Below are 24,951 nucleotides of genomic sequence, written 5' to 3'. Positions count from 1 at the left end.
CGAATAAATATTATTCGAATTACGAATACCTCTCGAATAAAATATTTTATTATTCGAATAATTTTTATTCGAATAGTCCCACCCCTATTGTCAATCCACTTACGGCTAGCTGGAATTCCAGTACTATAAAACCTATTAATGTATGGTTCATTCAAACAATAGTCAACAGGGTGTGCCGAGTGTCCAACTCCTAAATCGCATTATTATGATGATGTTGATGTTCACATTGAAAAGTAAAAATAAAATTAGAGTCATACTTTTCATTCGTTTAGCACCCTAGGACGCGAACTTATCAGCCGCCCCCGTCGTACGTGCACACACATATATAGACATATACGATTTGCACGCGCTGAGTGACAGTGTTGACAACGATGAGTGTCTTTAAATAGACATTTGTATTTATCCTTAGAATGTGCGCGTATGCACCTACCTACTAGCATTGCTGGTTATAGGTATGTAGGTATGTGAGTGCGTTATATGGTTACATGTATGTATGTATGCACTGAATGTTTGCTTGTGTGTAGGCACACTTCAAAACATCGAAGGCAAATGTTAAATTGACGATCATTGTATGTGCGTAAATTGCAAATTATAATTATTAGTACAAAGTCGCATATGTGTGTGTGTATGTATGTGTGCGCTTGCATTGAAAAGGAAATATAACTATGTATGTATGCTGCGATGAACAACGTGTGTCACTCACTGACTAGCCATCAGCCATTAATATATGTGTATGTATGTATGTATGTATTTGTGCGCTGGCTATAAATAAAAAGTTGACTTTTTCCAAGTGAAGTTCCTCGCTAAAGTAAATTGAGTGTCGTCCGCACCTATGTATGTATGCACGTACGTACGTACCTACTGAACTACTCTGAACGCGAGACGGTAGTTGATCGAGACAATCGATCAGTTCATTGTGCCGGACGGTTGGTTGTCCAGTTGTGGCTGACAAGTTTGATGTAATCTAAACTGCAAACCACGCACCTCATCCGGTCATTTGAATGTGCACTTTTTACTTATGTGTATACATACATACATACATATCTATGTGCATATGCACACTTATCAGTAAATAATAAATAAACTGCTTAGATCAGCAGTTGATCATTGGACACAATCTGACCGGTACTAATAAAAAATGCTTATGTATGTATGTAGTTAGGATACCCTTTTTTCTTGAAATCGTTCCTTGATACACAGACGTGCCATACGCCACTTTGTAATCCCATATTCTTGCCCATACATAGATATCATCATCTTTTTCATTATTCTACTTGGAACGCCGAAAATTATGTGATAGGACAGTGAACCTGTGCACCTGCGCAGTGAAATGGAAAATCCATGAAACTTAATGCGTCTGACTGCAAAAGACAGCTGTATGTAATTGAAAAAGTAGAAAAAAGAGACCACTTTTATGTGCACTCTGAACTCACATAAATATATAAGTAGTTCGCGTACACGTACGTATGTAAGTACGTAGAGAGCGCACTGCACTCAACGCCTCTACATATCAAATTACACACAGAATATATTTACATACACATACATATGCACGTGCATTCCAGATCAGGACATTTGGCCGAAATTGATATTGCAGTAGAGCACAACAATTTTTGTATGGTTTTATGCCACTTCCGAATTCATTTTTAGGGAACAGATCGTTACCCTGCTTGAATACGACACACTTGCATCTTCGATCAGTCAGCGTATTTACTAGATCTGGCATACTTACGTGTGCATGAGGATACATGGCGATGTGTTTTCATATTATCTATGAAGGCCTCTTCTATTCGCCACTTGTTTGCTCGAAAAATTTCCATGCAAAAGCAACAACAAAGTTATCGAGCAAAATTCGCCACTAGCGAGTACCTCATAAAACTGGCTTCATTCACTAATTTTACAAACAAAGGTAATTTTACGCAGCTCTTTTCATGCGCTGCCAAGCTACGTTTATTTACAGGGTAAACAATTAAGTGTAAACAATTAAAAAAAATAAGAAAATATGTGAAAATAATAAAAAATTAAGAATCAATTTAGTTTTGCTCAATATGCGAACCTTTTGCCTTGACTATGGCCTTGAGACGGTACAAAAAAGAACCGCAAGCTGACCGAATGAGACTTACAGGTATTTTGGTCCACTCGCGGCCAAGGGATTTCTTCAGCGCCTCGAGACTGATGATTTTTTAGTTCGGACCTTGCTCTCCAAAATGACCCAAAGAGAATAATCCATCAGATTCGCGTTTGATGAATTTAAGAGCCATTGTGTGAACGTCGGAATGTTGTATTTTAGCCATTCTTGGTTCACTCGAGTTTTGTGAGACCGTGCCGAGTCCTGTTGAAACGTCACAAACGCAATCACACTATTACGTTTAAAATCCATTACTGATTTTCTTTTTTCGCTTTTTTCACAATACTCTGGATTGTCATTTATTCAATTAGCAGACAGCTAGTGGTTACACTTCGAGTGCCGGACCCTGTCCACCAATTGTTTCATCTATTCGCCACTTATTTACGCATATTATTAGAACATACATACGCGATCAAATAGAAGGTGAACTTTGTTTAGAGAATTAACATTTCTCCAAACCTATTTCGCTACCTTCGAATCCCCCGTCGACAAAATACATTTACGCCGAAATAGTTTGCAGTTCTTGAAACTCGATCTCTGAAATGGCCTTCAGTGCATGCACCAATTTACGTTGCATCTTTTCTATGAACATGAAACGTTGTCTCCGGAGTGGTGTTTTGTGTTACCTATAAGTCCCACGTAGCCAAAGCAAACGATAAACTGCTAGTAGGTCTACAGAATCGCCAAATGGTTACGGTCAAAGAACGCAAGATGCGAGATGACGAATTATCGTGGTGCAAAATTAGGAATTGCCTCGTTAAAAATCCAGCCTCCTTTTTTGCATATTACCTATAACATCCAGATAATATATTAGTAACTATATTAACAACTTAGAAAAATATATATTCTTTAAGGATGTAAGCGAATACCCAGCAGTACCAATGCAATAATTCTGTACATTCTGTAAAAACAATATCGAGAATTGTTTATTTAAAAACATATTTAACATATGTCCACTTAATATTGAGACTAACTTTTGGCATACGCCGTTTGAAAACAAACAATTGAATTAAAAATTATTTTTATATGCTACTCCAGTCGATTGGTTACATCTCAAAAATACATTTAAATTACACTCAATGGACCATTGTCTTCGATTTTACGTAGAATAGAGCGATGTCCCGATTTAAGATTTGGACGTAGCTCATATCGATTTCTTTCAACTTTCGCTTGATTCGATTGATCAACTGATGCTCGTTTCGTGCCTCACAGCCATATTTGTATACCATCCGCTTGAGAACTGCTCAGAAATTTTCTATTGGACGTGCCTGTGGCACATTTGGATGATTGTCCATTTTTGGCACAAATGGTATTTTTTGCTTAGTTAACCAATCCAATGTTTTTTTTGCATAATGGCAGCTTGCAAGGTCTGGTCAAACGTCACTATTGTGATATTTATCGATGAATTTCTTTAGTTTTGGCAAGCATTGACCGATATAAACGTCAGCATTGATCGCTTTGGCTTTGTTTTTGCGAATCAATGCTACTGAAACACCCTTCGAAGAAATGACCAGCACCTTCAGCTCAAATTTTGAGTTGCTGGCATATTTAACCTCGTATGGTGTTATTTCGATGTTGTCAGTGTCAAAATCGTTGTTGCCACTGAATTCATGATGAGAAAATGTGAAGTACGATTCATCATCCAAAATTAAGAACTTTTCATTCGCAAAGTGTTCACGACGAAGTGCACGGCAGCAAATTGGTATATTTTCGAGTCGTTTCGCTGTATATTTTGGTACTCGCTTACGTTTATGATAAATTACATTGTTTTTTTTTTCAAAATCTTGTGAACGCCAGACTTTTAAATGCCAAATTTTCGTGCTAATTTGCGTGTTGATTGACCAACCTTGTTGCTGGCACTTGACAGTAGTTTTTTCGTTGTGGCGGCACTTACTTTTGGTGGGCCACCCGGTATAACCTTATTTTCCGTTTCTTTCTCATTCCGGCAATCTTTATAAAATAAAAAATAGTCGCACGGGAGATTGGTTTATCTTCAAACACTTTCAGAATTTTCCTTGTACTGAGTCGTCCAAACAGATTGGCGACAGATTTACGTAAATCCAGCTTGTACGGCATTTTGAATGGAAACTTTCGCGTAATATGAGTTTGACAGTTAAGCACTGACAAGTGCATGGAGCTACATCTGTGTGTTTCCTTTGCACTCAAATATATGTCTGAAGTTAGTCTTAATGCTTAGTGTCTATTTTTTTTTTTTTTGCTGGAGTGTTGGTACAACTGCACTCTATAGTGTCGCAGAGTTTGTGAATTAGCTTGTTTTTGGCATTTAATTATATCAGTTACCCACAGGTGTGCTCTGCGATTTTCACTATGGATAAAAATATTGAACAAAGAATTTGTCTTAAATTTTGTGTTCTGAACGGGATTTCGTGTGCCGTTTAAAATGTTGCAGAAAGCCTATGAGCAGTATGCTTTATCAAAAACTCGGTCCTACGGGTGGTATAACGCTTTTGCAGAGGTCCGAGAAGTCGTGAAAGAATTGCCCCGATTTGGTCGCCCATCAACGTCTCCAACGGATGAAAACGTCGACAAAGTCAAGGAAATGTTGCTGGGAAAACATCATTTAAGTTTGAGGGAGGTAGCTCGGGACTTTAGCGTGTCTCACCAATCAATTCGCAACATTTTACACCATCAATTGGGTATGAGACGCCTGGTTGCTTGACTCGTTTCAAGAGAGTTGACTTTCTTTTAAAGAATTCTTCGGAAGAAGGTGGCTGAAGACGTGCTTGAGCAAGTGAATTCGGGCCCAAGTTTATCCAGCGCATCATAACAGGTGTTGAGACGTGGGTATATGAGTTTGACATGCAAACTAGGCAACAGGCGGCGGATGTGGCTGAATGGCGCTATCCACATGAGCCGAAACCCAAAAAGACCACGTCAAAGTCGGTCAAAAGTGAAAGTCATGCTACTCGTTTTCTTTGATTATCATGGTGTTCTGCACTCGGAATTCGTTCCAAATGGGTCTACCTTAAATAAAGAATATTATTTGGAAGCTCTGCGACGTTTGAGAGAGAGAGAGAGAATGTGCTTAGGAAACGTCCTAACTTGTGGAAAGAAAACTCATAGATCTTGCAACGTGATAAGGCACCGTCTCACAAGGTTCATATTGTGAACAATTTTTTGACCAAAAACTAGACAAACACAATCGAACAATCATCGCAATCACCGGATTTAGTCCCCTGTGGCTTTTCCTTTTCCCTACACTTAAATTGCCACTCTACGGACGCCGGTTTGTGTCGATAGAGGCCATTAAGGAGAATTCGCTGAAGGAGCTGAAGAAGATCTCTTCAAACGCGTTTAAAAGGTGCTTTGATGACTGGACTAATCGTTGGTGTATTGCCTCGAATGGAGTCTATTTTGAAGGCAACCAAATAAATTTTGTTGATTAAACAATTATTTTGCGTTTTATTGAACAATTCCCGATACTTTTTTGGCAGAATGTATAATTAAGTTTATTTTCTAAAGGCATTTGGTTATTTGAAGCCATCTATTTTTTTTATTTATGTTTTATATCTGATGGTGGCAAATTTCGACTATTTTTTTTTTTGTTATTTTGCATAATGTTCGTCAAGATGACCATCGGCTTATTGATGAATATTTTATTTGCTGTCCATTTACTGGAACCGCATTTGCTTCAGCTCCAGCTATGCAGTTTCGGTATTAGGGGTTCATTCAACATGGTCCTGCATCATTCACTAGTGGCGGTTAGCTCTTCGTTTGTAGGCAGACGGTCTAACACCGGAATGCGTACATGGCTAGCAAACTTTTGTCAGACAATGCCGAATGAATGATGACTTTTTCTTCGATAATGCGTGAAAGTAACATTGAGAAGTCTTTCAGGCGCCCATTAAAGGTGTCTAATCAAATCCGGTTCTTCAATATTGTCATCTGTTTCCGTTTCATTTGTGGAGGGACAATCTGAATTATCATGAATTATCTTGAACGTTTTTCGGCCATCTTGGAAAGTTTCAACCATAAGACGCCACTTGGGGGCTTTTAGAGAAAGATTATCCGGAAGATTTTTTGAATTTTGCACATTTGTGACGGCGAGTATCGCAGGCGATGGATCAATGAGCTTTACGATGACATAGACATTGTGTAGCGAAAAAAGATCCATCATCGTCTTCCTCGGCAGGGTCAAGTCGACCGAATGGATACAGCTGGTGGTAGCAGAGGTAGAGGAATCAATCAAGAAGAATAATAATAAAACCACGTCCACTTATATGAATGTGTTGAAACTTAATTTTCGTCCGTCCGTTTAGAGCTATAAGCAATAACTCTCATTGGTTATGAGTTCGCTTGATTATTTTCATGTATTTTAGAGTGTTGAAATGAGTATTGATTACAATTTATATTTTAACCCAAACTGTATTGTTTATGTTCGCAATCTTATTTTATTAAAACTCGTAGCATTGAAATATTTCGATGCTCTCGCCATTGTGTTCTAATTTCCCTCTTACAACCTTCTTACCCTTCTTTAGTCTCCTTCTGTGAATATTCTAAGGTCTTCACTATAGCCCACTTTGTTGTTTTCAAACATTTTATAAATTTGATTAAATATTTGTGAAACATTCGCTTGACTGTTTAACCTCTGCTATCATATGAAAAAAAAGAAATAATAATTGTATAGCAACAACACAAAGACCATCGACTTACTTCACGACTTCCACTCTAACGCTGGAGCTGGGCACAGTGGGTGTAGCCACAGCAATATTTGAGCAATTGAAGCAAAACAAATGCGGTTAAGAAAATAGTTTCAAATAAATAAAATTAAATTTACGAATTTACTAAGTAGTTGATTAATAATAATACCGACAATTAGTTGTTTAAAAAATCAAAATTTTTGGAATAAAATATCCTTCGATCAGGCACGAGTTTTTTATGTTTTTCAAAAGCAGTATACATTTTATTGAAATCTACCAAGCGGTTTTTAAGTTACAGTGATCACCAGTTCAAAAACGCATTTAAAGTTTGGTTATCTGCTCCGGAGCTCCCGAGCGCCCATTGTTAACTGTTGAGTAACTCGAAAAGTATTTGTCGGATTCACTTTTAATTTTCACACAATATTTTTAAGATATCATACTTTAAGAAAATTAAAAAAAAACCTTTTTTGAAAATTCTCACTTCTCCTAACCCCCTAAATTGCTTTCCAAACACAAAATCGATAAACATTCATTTTTACTATGATTTTTAAAAGTCAAAATACGACATTTGAATTTTTTCGGTTTCACCTTCTGAGCAGAGTTTCTCATTCGTAGCTTTTCCACGATGGAGTATTTCTTTCATCGTAAGAGATTAAGGCTCCTAGTATTAGGTTAGGTTAGGTTAGCTTGGATGGCATTAAGCCACACATTTTGGACCCTGGAGGCCGACCTCTATGAATACTGAAAGTAGACATCATGTAGAATGTCAAGCAGAGCTGCGAGATCCGCTTTTGAGACGTCCTCCAGACCTAGTATTGATAACAAAGAAAAAAAAAATCGTAATATTAAAAACCGTTTTTACAGCCACTATAAGAAAAAGTAAAAAAAAATTCACTCTTTGGTAATTGAAAATCGTTCTAAGCTTCTTCGGATTTGCCCGCTTTTTGGTGAATTTTGATGCTTTCCCAACACTACTCTTACTATGATGAGCCACTGTGCATGGACGCAATTCGAGTCAAACGTACAATTGGATTTGTTGCTTGGAGTCAAATATTCTTCTCTGTATGTATGTATGTTTAAATAAGAGATACAGTACACGCACACACGTACACAATTGCGTAAATTCTTTTTTGTATACACATAAATCAGTCAAATATGACACACTACAGCAGCAACAAGAGTGCAAAATGCATAAAACACGATCAATTACGGCGGTGGCGCGTTGATGTCCATGTGTGTGTGTGTGTATGTAAACGCAAATTGTCGTGGTGGCATAGTAGTGCTGTTACACTTACATACCTACTTCTATACGTATTTTGCTAGGCGGTTGGGGGTCGACTGAAACTGCATGTATATATACACACATACAAACATACTTTCATACCTACGTACGTATGAAACTGATGAGTCGAGTTCTGTAATAAACCCTACACTGAGCCATTTGCCACGCTAAATGCTCGTCTGTGTATGTATGTGTGTATATGTAGATACACACACATGCTTTAATGCTGTTTTGTAATGCAATACAATAAATTGGGCAAAAGTGGCTTGTTTATAAATAGACAAAGCGACAATTTAATTCGTTATTGAGATTAGCTCGTTTGCCACTTATCAAAAGGGCGCACACAGATCGACAATCCATACAAATACACATTCGACTGTGTATGCGTGTATGTATGTACGTAGCTGTAACTAAATTGTATTGTTCTATATCTGCACTCTGGCACACCACGTCTGCCTGCCTTTACCAATTCCACGCTGGGGGCTGTCAGATTTGTAGCGCAGTAATAAAATGTGTGGTGGTCACGTAGTGGTTAGATCCTATTTTAATTACATTTAATAGACGTTTTAATAGCCACTTCAACGCTAGTAGCTACCCTTGTGGGCTCTTGCTGATATTTTTCGTATTTTTATTTTTATTTCCATTTTCATATTTATTTTTGTTCTTATTTTTTAATGAAAATTTCAGTTTCTGTTGAAATGTTTAAAGGTCGCAAGCATTTATTGTTGTATGGGTAATTTGTAATGAGTGCGGCTGTGAGTATTTAAGTGAACAAAAGACTATAGCTCAATAGGCTTTTAACTACAAACAATCACAATCTAACTACACTCCATTTCAAAACTATGTACATCGCCACAACTAATTTGAGCACCAAAGGTAATAAAATATATTTTTTCTTATTTGGCATTTAATTAAGAGGTTCATAACAGTAGCGGTGTAAAGAAGAAGCATAATTTGGAAATGAAATAAATCAAAATTCAATGAAATAATGCAAAATGCTGAAAGAGGTCCCTTATTGTGAGGTCCCTTATAGTCCATTGGATTTGCGTCTGGCGAATTCGAAAGCCATTGTGTGGACGAAATGAAGTGTGGAACATGGTTTTTGAACCATTCTTGGTTCACACGAGCTTTATGAGACGGTGCCGAGTCTTGTTGGAACGTCCATGGTCTGTTTACGTGTCCACGGCTCTAAAGCAACTTCTAAAACATTTTCCCGATAATAAGTCGCATTCACTTTGACACCAGGCTCAATAAAAACGATTGGAGAGCGTCCATCAGCGGTCACTGCGGCCCAAACCATTACTTGCGATGGGAAATTGCTTCGAGTGGCCATACGTAGGCTCAAATTCTCGTATGAGCGTTCGGTCAAGTAAACACGATCGTTTTGAGTGTTTCTGAACCGCTCAATTGAGACACTTTTTTCATCAGAAAACACAATATTAGGAAATTCACCACGTTCGTGTAAGCGCAACAACTCCTTTGCGCTTTCGCACCGAACTTTTTTTTTCTGGGGTGAAAGATCGTGTGCTTATTGGAACTTGTAAGCCTTGATCTTGAGCTCATTTTTCAATATGCGTCGATTGCTGTCTTGCGATATTTTCAGGTCTTTGGCCATTTTTCTTCCACTTCGACATGGACTTCGTTCAAGTCGAGCCTTCACTTTCCGAACCATTTCTGGCGTTGCTGCGGTTTTTTTTTGGTCCACCTCCTTAGCGTTTTGCAATGCTACCAGTATCATTGTAACGTTTTATAGTGCGATACACAAACATTTTATTCACTTTGAGGTGTCTGAGCTCACGAACAATGGCTGGTTGTGATTTTCCAGCCAAATATAACGCAATCACACTATTACGTTTGAGTTCCATCACAGAAAAAAAAATTCAACAAAACTGAGACGCTTTTGATGGCTTATAAACCATATATTGAACTGTCATTAGAACAATTTTGACGTTGATGTCATGAGCTGTTTTACAGATACAAGCAGTGTGAAGTTGGTAACACTTCATATCGTTCACCCTGTATTATAGAAATATTTTTTTTTTTGCTTACAATCTGGAGACAATTTCATGGAATTTATTTTTTGAATATGATATACAGCATAAGTAATGGCAGATCCTTCCTCATTTCGAAAGAAATAAGGCCCAGCCGCCAGTGCCGCCAGCGTGTAAACTGCACTTAAAATGGACGAAGTGTTTAATTAACTTCGCGACCTTTTTTCGCTTTTTTTTGACGGAGTAAATTTCGGCCGCCGTAGCCGAATGGGTTGGTGCGTGATTACCATTCGGAATTCACAGAGAGGTCGTTGGTTCGAATCTCGGTGAAAGCAAAATTAATAAAAACATTTTTCTAATAGCGGTCGCCCCTCGGCAGGCAATGGCAAACCTCCGAGTGTATTTCTGCCATGAAAAAGCTCCTCATAAAAATATCTGCCGTTCGGAGTCGGCTTGAAACTGTAGGTCCCTCCATTTGTGGAACAACATCAAGACGCACACCACAAATAGGAGGAGGAGCTGGGCCAAACACCTAACAGAAGTGTACTCGCCAATTATTTATTTATTTATTTTCAAATTTCCATAATTGCTCTGACGATAAACGCTTTATGAGGACTTGCCAAACCATGGAAGGTAGGTAGTTAGGGTAGCTGTCGCAATGGCGCACTTAAACCCTTCGTAGGTTCATTGTGATACCACTGGAACTTATCCTTGCCCTATGTGTTCCCTTTCAAACCAGCTCGTAGCTTTAATAAACGAGCAAAGCTTCGTTAGTTTTAGTTGCGCTATGTCCGCTACATCAGTTAAAAATGCCGTATCAAGAGTGCGGAGCCTCTTTATAGGTAAACTTTCACACTCACATAAAAGGTGTCTGACTGTTTCCTTTTCTTCTGTGTTAAGACAGCTTCTACAGAAATCGAAGTACGGGAGTCCTAATCTTCTAGCGTGGCTGCCTATTAAACATTGCCCAGTTAATACCCCTATCATGTTTCTTATAGCTTCTCTGCTAAATTTTAATAAGCTCTTGGATCGACTGCTGTTCCATTTCGGCCATGCCCGTCTGCTTAGTTCGTTTGTTGTGAGGTTTTGCCAACTTGTATTTACCTTGCTGATGGTTTCCCTATCTACAAGTAGTTTGCAAGTGGCTAAAGGCCTAGGTACAACCGTCTTATCCACTTGGAGATCAAGCGTTGTACCGGTGCGAGCAAGTTCATCTGCCGAACCATACTGGACAGAAATATTAAGACGGTTTGCCATTCTCAGCTGTTATAGCTTAGCTATCGATATCGGTAGTTCTTACTTACGTGAACACAACACACGAAAAAACTAATATATAATTCCAAATAAATTTCTTATATTTTTATTATCTGTTTAGGGCAAACAATTTTTGTTTTTAGTATTTAAACTTTAAACCGAGCGCCCTTTGTTAATTGTGAAATAACTTAAAAAGTATTTGTCGGATTCACTTCAAATTTTCACACAAAAAATCCAATTTTTTGAAAATTCGGACTACCCCAAGTAACTTGTTGAAGTCGCGAGGCTTCGGTTTGATTAAAACTTTTCATAATATATATATATGTATATGGCACGTACACCTGTTTTGGGTGTTTGACCGAGCTCCTCCTCCTATTTGCGATGTGCGTCTTAATGTTGTTTCACAAATAGAGGGACCTACAGTTTCAACTCGATTCCGAACGGCAGATATTTTTTGTGAGGAGCTTTTCATGGCAAAAATACACTCGGAAGTTAGCCATTGTCTGCCGAGGGGTGAACGCTATTAGAAATGTTTTTTCTTAATTTTGGTGTTTCAACGGGATTCGAACTTACATTCTCTCTGAATTCCGAATGGTAGTCACGCACCAAGCCATTGATCCATTTTCGACCATTCAACATTAATCGCACTTCCAAGGCTTTTAGCGCTGGCAAACTGTCTTCCATTTTTGAAAACCGATTGAGAAAGTATCTTCGCCGGCCATTCTAAAATAAGTTTTTTTTCGCTGCCAAAAACTCTTTTTGTTGCTTTAGAAGCCTGAACAGCTGTGTTGTCATGCTGGAAAATCCACTCCTCATCGAAGTTATCATCAAAATAAGTAATAGGTACTTCGTCTAGAAGTTCTATATACTTGACACTATTCCGTTTTGTGAATATGAAAAATATAGGCATTTTGGCTTTGACATGAATGGCTACCTAAACCATCATATAGCCCTTTCCGAAATTTCGAGCCATTCTCTCCTCCTTTTTCTTCCATTTATTAAGCCAGTACATTTCATCATAAATCATTTCATCCGGTTTGAAATTTTTTTCATCGAAAAAAATTGTTCTTTCCCATTAATTTTCCCAAAGTTAGTACGTTTCTGTGAATGTCAATGTGGCCTGTTTGTCTCATGTGGTTAACTGTGGTTTAGGTACTCGTTTTACTATTGTCTAGGCTGGCATCCGCTTGCAAAACTTGTTGCACACGACGGTTAGTAACTTTCAAATTGAGGGTGTGCTTAATTTCAGCAAGACTATTTGATTTATTTATAGCCAAACGTTTGATTTCCCCATCTCTAGCGCTAAGTTTTGGTTTTCTACCACTTCTCTTGGTACATCCGTATGTTTCTTTCAAATGGCTGTAATACAAAATCAGTTTAACTTCTTTTTAATTTTGAAGCAATCTCTCGCATTTTAAGGCCTCTGTCCCCAAACTAAAATTTGTCCCTGCTCAAATTCATATAAAGCTTTTCCGCGCGGCATTATTTTTGTTTCCAACCCAAAGCGACAACATAAATATGACAACGAGATAAAGTGACCCCAAAAGCACGTATAAAATAATAATTTTAACATAATAACTTGCATTTTACACTTTTAATTTAAAAGCAAACGCTTTTGGTCTTATAATTATTTCGTTTAGCAAAGAGAAGAAGAATCTGTGCGTTACGAAATTACCAGCAATAAATGTGGAATAATTTCCGATATTAGTTGCCGTTTTAAGCATAAAATAAAACGAAACGATATTGGGACATTTTTCTATTATTGCTTTAGTAGATATAAAATGATATCTTCGACTCCAGATACATAGCGCTGGCAACACAATGGACCCTAGGGGTCTAAGTGAGAGCTTTTTAGAGATTAGCCAGCAGTACCTAACTTAACCTACCTTGGTGGAAATCATCATTATCATTTTGGTCTTATATCTAATTTATTGCGTATATGTAAATAAAAATATTTCTCATATTAAGGGGTCCCAAGGGTGGTCTAGAATTTTCAAAAAATCGATTTGTTTTTGATATTTCGAAAGCATATGCTTTTGAGAATATACTGCCAAATATTTGAAATGATGTTCACAGTATTTTCGATTCTACAGGCGTTTTAGCAGGAAGAGTCAGATTCGTCACGCGGCGGCATCAATGGAAAATATCCACTCTCAAAGCTTTAAACTCTATTATCTCAAAACTATTAGGTTGGCAACTAAGTAATTGCGGAAATTAAAGGCAATTTTTTCATGGAACTAAATAACTTTATTCTGTAATGTATTGCCCATTTTGATCAATGGCCTTTTACCATCTTTCAGGTAGCATCATAATTCCAAGTTCATAAAATTTCTGGTTTTTATTAGCGAAAAACTGAATCAGGTACGATTTGACATCATCATCATTATTGAAATTTTTACCATTCAAGGAGTTTTGTAAAGATCGAAACAAAAAGTAATCAGATGGTGCAAGGTCAGTACTATATGTTGGATGTAGCAAAGCATCCCAAACAAGCTCCAATACTTTTTGCCGAGTGGCCAAAGATGTGTGTCATTTTGCATTGTCATGATGGAATACAATACTTTTTCGATTTGTCAATTCGGGCCGCTTTTCTTCTACTGCGTTTTTTATTTTCGTTAGTTGTTCAATGTAGACATCAGAATTGATCGTTCGGTTGGGTGGTAAGGGTTCAAAGTAGACAATTCCTTTGTAATCCCATCAAACTGATAACAAAACCTTCTTTTGATGAATATCAGCTTTTGATTTTGTTTGAGTTGGTTCACCTGGCCTGCTCCACGATCTTTTCTGCTTGTTATTGATGTTAACAACCCATTTTCCATCGCCAGTTATCAGTCGTTTAAAAAAGTGATCATTTTCATTACGTTTCTACAGCAAATCGCAGCTGTTAATGCGTTGCGTTAAATGCGTTTCTTTCAGTTCGTGAGGAGCCCATATATCGAGTTTTTGAACATAGCCAAGTTGTTTCAAGTGATTTTCAATGTATGTTTGTGATACATGAAGCTTCTCTGCAATCTCACGGGTTGTACTGTGACGGTCCATATCGATTATTGCTTTGATTAGGGCGTCATCAACTTCAACTGGACGACCAGAGCGTTTTTCATCTTTGAGTGAAAAGTGACCAGAACGAAATTAGGCAAACCAATTTTGACACTGCCGTTCTTTTAAGGCTGTGTCACCATAAACAGCACATAACTTTTTATGAGCTTGCGATGCGGTTTTTCCTTTGCGGAAATGAAAAAGCAAAATATGACAAAAATGTTCCTTTTGATTTTCCACTTTTCAACGTACGCCAAACGAAAACTACGCAACCGATCAAACAACTTTTTTTTGCTGATTGACAGCTGAATTGTCAACTATCAAATAACAAAATATGTTTTACATTCGTACTACGTCTGCAAACCTAAAAATTCAACTGAAGCCATCTATGAGTGAAATCCGGCCTGGTGTTGACAAAAAAAATATATATATATTCAACCGAATCGTCTGAAATTTTAATATGTATGTTGTTCACAACATCAATGACTATCGCCCGTACTCATATTATTTTTTCAATTATTTCGTATTTTTTGATTAAAAAACTGAAAAAAAAACCCAATTTTCGGAGTGTCAAATTCAAAGCCGCGTCATTTTTTTAATTTTTTATTCTAATACGGGACATAGCTACAGTCATACTGATTAATAATAAATAGAAGAGCCAAAATGGACAACACCATGCAGTTCCAATTTTTCGGGAGGGTGAACTTCAGCGCCATTTTTTAAATTATTAAAATAAAAAAAAATTTTTTTTTTCATTTTGTATATAAAAGATGCTTAAAAATTTTAAATATCGTTTTTAATTTTTTTTATTTATTGTAAAAAAATTCCTGAAAATACCCTAATTTTCGAGCTCTAGACCACCGATACCCCTTAAGAAAACTCTTATCCAGCTCCGCTTGGGCATAAGTTGGAAGTATAGGTTAGGTTAGGTTGAAGCGGTTGTCCTGTGGGACACACTCCGGCTCATAGCCCATTGTGGTGCCGCGTGGGAAGCTTTCTCTATTTCTCCTAAAAACGTTATGTGCTTTTCAAAAATTTTAGAAAATCTTTGATTTCTGCAGAACTGAGATCTTCCAATTCGTTAAAAAATTCTCTGCCTAGAATAGCAAATCTCTGTCTGCATAGAGCAGGATAATGGCACAGAAGATGCAAGATTGTCTCTTTCTCATCAAGACAACTTCTACAGAAGTCATGTGCTTGCACACCCATCCTTTGAGCGTGCCTACCTAAGTATTAGGCAATGCCCCGTTATGACTGAAATCAGTGTGATAAGACTGTTTTGGCTTAGCAAAGATTCTGTGCGTTTAGCATTGAGAGTCGGCCACAGTTGACGGGCGATTTTGCAGGTTGCTTCATTATGCCATCTTTCGTTTGCTTGCCTTACGATTTCTTTGGAAGTATTATATAAGAAGAGTTTTGTTTCTTGAAAAATTAAGCTTTATAAATTTGACATTTATTAGACATCTATTTGTATTTACATACATATATGATATATTTTATATGAAATTATTTTTATTATATTTACAATATGAAATTACGCATTTTTGATTGACTGATAAAAAAATATTTTTAAATTTTTTTCTACTTCAGACAAATATCCGCATAAAAGAAGAGCCTGATGATGGCAGCAAAGACATACCACCGCCAATGTGCAGCCTATCGGATATGTCCGATCACGAGGCGTCAATCGGTAAGTGCTAGAAATAAGGCTTAAGAAGTTGTTATGTGTCTATGTATGCGCCATAATTCCATATATATATATGTATATACATACATATTTTATATTTATTTTATTTTTTTCTTAAACGTCATACACATTTTTTCACCTCTTTTTAATGCCAATTAATAAATATTCCCTTTTATGTGATGTTACCTAATGAATTGGGTTCCCCAACTTGTATTGAATTCACACGTAAAACGTATCTGTATTCAATAGATAATAGTTAAACATTTCTTTGTTAACTTTATAATATATTTTCAATTTTTATTTACCAAGTAAAAATATCTTGCGATATGAATGTAGCACAAGTGTTTGTATGTTTCTAAGATATTTACTATCTCCCACATGCGTGTGTGCTTTCATGTATGTGTATGAGTATGCGTATGTGTGATAGATTGTGCCACTTTTGTTATTGGTTTTAAGTTGTTGTGCAGAAATTTTTTATCGAATTTTTTTGTAGTTTTTTCTCCTTGGGCAGTGATAAGAAATTTCTTGGAAAATATTTACTACTAAAATACAGAGGTGTGTATGTGTGTTTGTTTGTCTTTCTTTCTAAGTGAATGAGAACCGTTTGTGGGTTCTCCAAGCTAGATCGTTCCTTTGCTGAACGAATGTCATCACTGAAAAAAATATAGATTCGAGAAAGACGGCTTTAAGGTTTTCAATTTGCTTTGCTTCCTTAACTAAATGTGACGCCACTTTTTCATCTAATGAATTACTGTTAATATGTATTTACGTATATATTATATATGTATCTATCTACGAAGTGTATTCAAAAAGTATCGCGAATTTTGTGTTTTTTTCAAAAATTATTTATTTATTCTTTAATATCTATTTTATCCCCTTCAAAGTAATCCCCATGAGATATTATGCACTTGTGCCAACGTTTTTTCCAATCTTCAAAGCTCTTCAAAAAATCATTTTTTTTTAATCTTGTTCAGCTCCTCCTTCGATGCCGTCTTTATCTCGTCAATCGTAGCGTAGCGTCGTCGTTTCATGGGCTTTTTCAGTTTCGCGAACAAGAAAAAGTCACAGGGGCCAGATCTGGGGAATACGGTGGCTGCGGCATCACTAGTATGTTGTTTTTGAACCAAAAGTCGCGCACAAGCAACGAGGCGTGAGCAGGGGCGTTATCGTGATGCAAGAGCCAATTTTTGTTCTTCCACAAATCCGGGCGCATAACTTGCAGGTAATATTCCTTATTGACCGTTTTACCCAGCTTCCATAGAGATGATTGAGCTTTGGTTTCCACGTCATAACCAAAAAACCCACGATTCGTCACCAGTTATGACTCTCTGGAGCAAATTTGGGTCGTCGCGGACAGAGTGCAACATCTCATTAGCAATGTTCATGCGATGCTGCTTTTGGTCGGAATTGAGCAGATTTGGTACGAAAATACATTGAAAAAAATCGAATAGCTCGAGATTTTACGATCGAGATTTTACGATTGGCCAATACCATTTTCTTTACTTCATCAATTTTTTCATCTGTTGTTGAAGTGCTCGGGCGTCCGGCACGCTTTTCGTCGTTTACATCTTCCCGGCCTTCTGACAACATTTTGTACCACCGATAAACGTTGCTTTGGTCCAAAGTAGTTTATCGGTATGGCACAGTCAACATTCCGAATGCATCCGCGCACTTAATTTCGTTTTTCAAAAAATTTGATACAGGTTCTTTGACCATCTTTTTGAATAGGTAAAAATCGAAGAGAGCCGAAACACGTGCAAGCAAAGCAGCTGTCAACAATTAACTGAACATTCGAAATGGCCGAACTCATCGGCATGAATGAGAGACATGAGTACCAACATATCGCCAAAAAAAAATCGAGATTCGCGATACTTTTTGAACACGCCTCGTATATATATACATACATACATATGTATAATCTACATACCTAAGAACTACACGCGCATATTTTCGCAGTTGATGCTTTCCATTTCAATTCAACCGGGCTATTCGGGTCATGTTCTTCGATTTCGATGTAACTCAAATATGTTGCTCTCTGGTCAAAATAATGAGACACGTATTTTTTGTTCGCCCAAAAAAATTTTTTTCAAGATTTATCTGCAATTTTGTTCTTCGGCTCAAAATCGATTTTTTTTTCATTATATAAGAAATTTATTTTTTTAAATGCTCATAACTTAGTCAAAAATGAACCGATTTTAATGATTCTGGGTTCAAAATGATCGTTATTACTTACACGAACGACTTCATGTAGAAACAATTGCAAAAAAGTAGTTGAAAATTTTTTATTTTCCAAAAAACAAAAAGTGCGAAACAGGTTTTTTACTCAAAAACAACTCATTTTAACTACTGGGCATTCAGCTCAATTGAAGTTTGAGGTGTCCTCTTGATTTAAAAAAAGTTATAAAAAAAAATACACTTTTTGAAATATTGAATTTCGAAAAAATTTAAATTTTTTTTCTTTTTTGCTAAATAAAAAATTTTCAACTACTTTTTTGCAATTGTTTCTACATTAAGTCGCTCGTGTAAGTAATGACGATCATTTTGAATCCAGAATTTTTATAATCGGTTCATTTTTGACTAAGTTATGAGCATTTAAAAAAATAAATTTCTGATATAATTAAAAAAAAATCGATTTTGAGCCGAAAAACAAAATTGCCGATAATTCTTGAAAAAAATTTTTTCGGGCGAACAAAAAAATACGTGTCTCATTATTTTGACCAGAGAGCAACATATTTGAGTTACATCGAAATCGAAGAACATGACCGGAATAGCCCGGTTGAATTGAAATGGAAAGCATCAGTTATCAATCCAAGTGCACAATTACCGCCCACTAAACTGACAAAAAAGTTATACGCATATGTATGTGTGTGAATGTAGGAGAGTATGCATTTATTTATATATATGTATCTTGTATAGTAAACACTGGGCACGAAATACCGGGTATGAAACACCAAATGATAGAAAATAGATTTTTCTAATATCGGTCTCAATGGCGGCCGCCGTAGCCGAATGGGTTGGTGCGTAATTACCATTCAGAATTCACAGAGAGAACGTAGGTTCGAATCTCGGTGAAAGCAAAATTAATAAAAACATATTTCTAATAGCGGACGCGCCTCGGCAGGCAATGGCAAACCTCCGAGTGTATTTCTGCCATGAAAAAGCTCCTCATAAAAATATCGGAGTCGGCTTTAAACTGTAGGTCCCTCCATTTGTGGAACAACATCAAGACGCACACACAAAAAAAGGATGTACGCGCCAATTATATATAGGTATATATTATATATAATATCGATCAGCGCTCGGCAGACATGGCAAATCTCAGCGTCTATTTCTGGCATGAAGAAGCTTCTCATAAAACCCAACTTCTCTTCGGTGGCTTCATAAAACTGTAGATCCCTTCATTCTGTTGAAAAAGGCTAAGACACTCACCCTAAATAGTAGAAGAAGCTCGGCGAAACCCAAAGCACTGGGTTTCAAGCAATAAAAACCGATGGTATTGTAATTAAAAAGTAGAAAGAAATTGCAATTGCGAAGTAGGTATTTATGAACATACAACTACATTCATACATGCATGCATACATATGTATACACATACATACATATACATATGTATTCATATATTCACATAGAAATTTATGATAAGATAAGCATTTGTAGCCTACTTCTATAGCGCCCTCAGCGCTGTATGTACTCGTATGTATGGCATCAGCAACAATGACTGTCACAATGACAAACTATAATGAAGAAAAAATGGGCACACAAAAATAAAGGTTGAATGTCGCAATACTGTTTTTGTTTTTGTATCTATGTATTTGAACGTCGTCAGCAAAAGCAAAAATCAAGTATTCAAATATATTTAGCCTTAGATCATTAAACTTAAATCAGTGTTGCTCTGCAGGAAAAGTGGGCTTTCAACCAATGCCATTTTAATGAAAGGGCGCACTATTCCCCCAAGTGGTCTATTCGGTAAATGAAACTTGCTCCAAACATATTTTTGTATGCACAGACTGTGTCAGAAAAACGGAACCGCAATTATTCATGAATAATAAGAGATATATCGTCCCCTTAGTATTAAAATAGCCTATAAATTTTTTGATGTTTTGAGAAAATGAATTTCAAACTTTTTGTCGAAAGTAGCTCTCACTCAAATCTCGTTATGTCTGTAAATATTTATTATTTTTTGACTGACGTTTTGACCCACTTTGTGGAACTAGAATTTGACAAAATTTTGACCACATATAAAGTCGACGATGGAGAATCCAAAAATTCAAAAAAAAAAATAATAGCCTATGAGCACATAGGCTATTGTTATACTAAGGGGACGATATATTTAAAAAAATTTTACATGAAAGTATGTACAAAACTACGAGTTGCAATTACTCAATAAGCCGTGTAGTCTTCATCGTTGTGGAGTCACACCTGGCATCTTCTTCATGCTTTGAACCAGCTTTTCTGCATAGTTCGTCGACAAACAGGACTAGATTTTGCGAACTTGTCGCACGAGTTGCTTTAAATTATGGACTGGCCGTCCGGTAAGATGCGTTTTTACAATTCCCTACACATTTTCAATGGGGTTGGCGTCTGAGGACTGGGAAGGCCAGTCCAAAACTGTGACGCCATTTTCTTGTTTTGTTGTTTCTCAATGTATTTTTCTGAGAGCAGTGGTTTTGATGATGTGAGATGGTAGGATATGTTCCTCCTTCAGTCGACGTTCGATGGTGTTGAAACTCACATCTATTCCCTTTTTAGCAAGAACTAATTGTGTTTGGCGTAGTCACAAAGTAGGGTCTCGCTTGAAAAGTTGAACGATCACTTTATCCTGCATTTTTGTCGTCACACGCTTCAAACCGCGCTCGGAAAAATCATCAACATTTTTTTCGCCCTATACCGCTGATTCCACATCACAACAAAATTTTTTGATTTTTTGCAGCCACGGAGTAAGATAAATTCGGCACTTTCGAATGCGTGCATAAAAATACCGCCTCAAAACGCTTCGCGTACTGCTCACTCATTTTTGTTTGGTTGCGTTTACGGAAAAGTTTCGAACGACACTAACCTGAGTTAGCACTGGCTTCGTAGCCCTTAAGTGCGACTGTTATGCAGCAAAAAGCAGAACGAAATATTAGAAAAAAAACGGTTATTTTCTTCTGACACAGACTGTATATATGTAACTCTGAGAATGCTTAATTGGCGTCGGTCTTCTCGTGCAAAGAGAAAATATTATAATTCTTGTTGGTTATATTTTATTTCTTACTTTTTGATTTTTCGCAAACCGGTTCACTAATAGCCTAGACAGACGGCGGCGGTTAATACTGATTAAAATTGTAGTGTGACAGACGGTGGTTACGCAGATGAGTGAACAACTGATTTGCTTATTGATTAGTTTTGTCGGTAAAAGATGGACCGCAGGCAACAAAGACGGGTATTCAATACAAGCTAACTCTCTTTTCAATTAATTTAACCAACGAGACCCTAGTCTGTATTAATACTGGCTATTCATCACATAGCGGCAGGCCAATCACCTACCCTGTCAAAAATCAAATAGACTAACGAAACCAATGCAAGACAAGCCTTGTTGAGTCCCTATGCTCCCTGAGGAGTGAATAAGAAAAAAATAACAAAAAATTCAACACATGAGTACAAATTATTCCTGCTGGGAAGCTTACATTCGTAAATATTTGTAGAGATTTGTGTAAAATTTATATTTGCAAAAAAAAAAAACAAAAAAGAACGAGAATGGTTCGTGACGTAATAAGTATTTGAGCAACAATACAAATTTTGCGCATTAATTGAGAAAACGTAAACAAAAAACAAATCTAATTCCTCTTAGTTGACGCAAAACTCGGCCCAAATAAGTAATGAGGCCGATATTAATTTTCACGAGGTTTTACTAAAAACAACACTTTTAGTCACATTTAGTTATAATTTTCCATTTCTTCATTTTACATAAATATTTTGTGCTAGTACCGATAATTCCATGACGTTATGCACGATTTATTTCTTACATGTAAAGGGTTTTCCAATAAGAGGTGTTATTTTGATATTCAAAGAAAAATGTTGTTTTTTAATATAAATGATCGGGGGTTTATTTCATTATAAGAGGTATGTGGTTAACAGTGGAAAATAACATCAGGCAAATGACCACCACGACCACGCTTACAGGACAATTGCAAAGTGGCTGCCATATGTTTGTTATTGGAAAACCCTTTATTTACATATACATGCATGTACATATCCATGCAGATGTAAGAGTAAGAAATGAGATCTTTATGGCTGCGCTGAAATCTAGATATCTTTCCTTAAGGGTTAAGACCAACCCGTTGTCATGAAAATTAGACTGTTAAAAATATGTATATTTCTTTGCGACCTTATTTGACTTAGAACTTCTACATATTGATTTAGGATTAGTACCTCCAAAAATTACAAACATGCAAAATTAGTTACTCTAACGGAAGATTTACAATCGACTTCAATCATATTTGACACTTGTGAAGTAGACAGCTGCAAAATACAAACAGACAAGAAATGGAGTGCGTAAAGGTCAAAGATTCCCATTAATCAAAAAAAAAAAAAAAAATTTTATATAGTAAAAAATTTATTAGAAAACAAAATGGATGATTAATTTTGCACCACCTTCTATAATACATCTCGAAACGTAATTAAATAATTAAATAAAAATATTTTAAACTGCGAAAATGGCTCCGCGTGAGGCTATTTTTCTAGCACACTCTTTCATGCAGACCCTAATAGGCACCAACATTTTTGTCAGAATCTGGTAAACTAAAATTTTTTTAAAGTTTGATAAATTATCCACACAGTGAACGATGAAAATCTTTTTAAAAAACATTTGTAAACTAACCAATTACAAAGATCTTACGTCACTCTGCGTGGAATGTACTAATTTTTAGCGCAATCGACCCAACGTTTTCAAAAATGTGGTGAGAGAGGAACGCAAAAAAAAAATCCTCTATGCTCTCCTTCAGCGTTATTTTCAATTTTTTCTCTCAATATTTAGATACTTTCAAGCAAGGCGCATTCACTAAATGTGGGAGTACTAAGTTAAGTCCAGATTTACACAAGGAAACTTTTGGAAAGGAAAAATTTTGTTTGTGGGAGAAGGACGGCGGGGAAGAGAGAGAAGTTTTTGTTTCCCGTACTGCCGACAGGATTTGTGCTTCTTATTCGTATTGTCAAACTTGAGGAGGTAAACGAATGTTGCCGAAAACAATTTTGCCGGTGTGACTGTTTCATTAAAAGTAAATTTTCAGTGTCTTCCTTTCGGGTGTCTCTGTGTGTAAATCGGGGCCATCGGTTTGTACATTGGAATGTTACGACAAAATAAAATAGAAAAGAAAGAGAAAACGATGAGCTGCGTTGAATGCCGGCTGACATGCATTTGAAGTTAGTGCGAATGGAAAGGCTTTTCGTCACTTTATTTTACGCTGGCATCCGAATGCAAACGGCGAAAGAAAAAAAAAACAAATCAGCTGATCTACTGATTTCTAGGATGACAGAATACAAGGTTGCGTCTTCCGAATTCGTTGTGTTGTCAAGCTCCATGAATAAACAAAAAAAAGGGGGATCACTTTTTCCTGAAGAGAAAGAGCAACCGATAACAATGAAAAAAAAAACAAACAAAAAAAATTATACGCACACGCAAAACACTGAATTTGGAGGCTTTATAATCATTTGTGCTTTAACAATTTAACACGCAGCACTTGGTTTCCATTAGTTTGTGTAGTTTAAATCTCAGAAATCGCAATATTACCAAGCCATACACTGAATTTTCACAAACATTTAAGGGATCTGACGTCAGACTTCTTAAAATCGTCATCTTCAGTATTCCATTCGCTTTGTACTGATATCATCTTTAATAGATTCGTTTTATTTTTATCTGAAACGTCTTGAGGAATGAGAGGCATCTTGAGGTTTTGATACTCAAAAAGTTTGCTTAGTTTTTTTTCTCCTTGCTCACTCCTCTCGGAAGCATAGGGCCTCGACAAGATTCAGTCTTGCGTTGGTTTCATTAATCTGTTTTTGATTAGCCTGCCGCTACTAGTCCTAAATAGTGGGAATGCCCACCTGTCGTTGCTTAGGAACAACGCCTTCTTACTGCTTGGAGCGCCATCTGTCTCTCACATTTTTCTGCCAGAAGGATCGCACAGATGGTTGAGGCCTTCGCTAAATTTGGTGTTTCTGAGCTATTACCGCGATTTCCCGCTTCCTCTTGCTGGCGCCACTGATGCAATGTGTAACTTCTTTTTTCTTTATTTTGTTTTTGTTTTTTTGCTTGTTTTAGCAGCCACAATGCAAATAATGCGCAGACTATTGTGCGGGAGTAAGGATGGAAAGGATAAGCTTTTAGGGTTGAAGAATGGAATTGGAGCATTTTTTTTTTATAAACAAGGAAAGTAGGTAAATTTGGAAAAGGGCGAGCCACAGCCTCTGGGATGGCAGGCTAGTGCACCTAGGCAGGCTAGAATACCGAGGCCGTTTGCTTAGTCTTACATAATATAAATTTGTGTATTTAAAATTTTTTTATCTTCAAAAATCCTTAGTGAACAATTCGACTCGTTAAGATTTCTAAATTTAATTTTTAAATTATATTATTAATAATTTGCTAAAAGTTCCCATCAATACGTTGGGACACTGAAGGTTAAGTTAGGTTAGACTTGGCTAATCCACTAGATCGTACATAGACTGGAAATTGATCCATAGTGTTACCAAGTGTTTGTATGGATAGTTTAATCCTCCGTTGGACAACTTCCTTAAAACCTTCGGTTGAGTACACGGGACTGGTCCTATTCGAGAATCCTTTTTAAAAGGTTATATCTATAAATCGATAGAAAATTAAATTTTATGAATCTACCTGGAAGCCCAAGTTGTTAGCTATGACAGAAATACGTTAAATT

At 36.7% G+C, this 24,951-nt stretch overlaps 1 protein-coding gene across 1 annotated transcript in view; it reads left to right on the top strand.

Moving 5' to 3' along the window:
* The window catches only part of LOC129237555 (putative uncharacterized protein DDB_G0286901), a 179,671-nt gene that overhangs the window by 61,534 nt on the left and 93,186 nt on the right, over positions 1 to 24,951 (top strand). Inside the window, exon 3 of the mRNA XM_054872375.1 lies at positions 15,943 to 16,042. Coding sequence (XP_054728350.1) covers positions 15,943 to 16,042 — 100 coding nt within the window. The remainder of the gene's footprint in view (positions 1 to 15,942; positions 16,043 to 24,951) is intronic.

Source organism: Anastrepha obliqua, chromosome 1 (genome assembly GCF_027943255.1).
Source record: "Anastrepha obliqua isolate idAnaObli1 chromosome 1, idAnaObli1_1.0, whole genome shotgun sequence".
In the NCBI taxonomy this organism is placed as follows: Eukaryota; Metazoa; Arthropoda; class Insecta; order Diptera; family Tephritidae; genus Anastrepha; species Anastrepha obliqua.
This window is presented reverse-complemented; position numbering and strand designations above follow the sequence as displayed.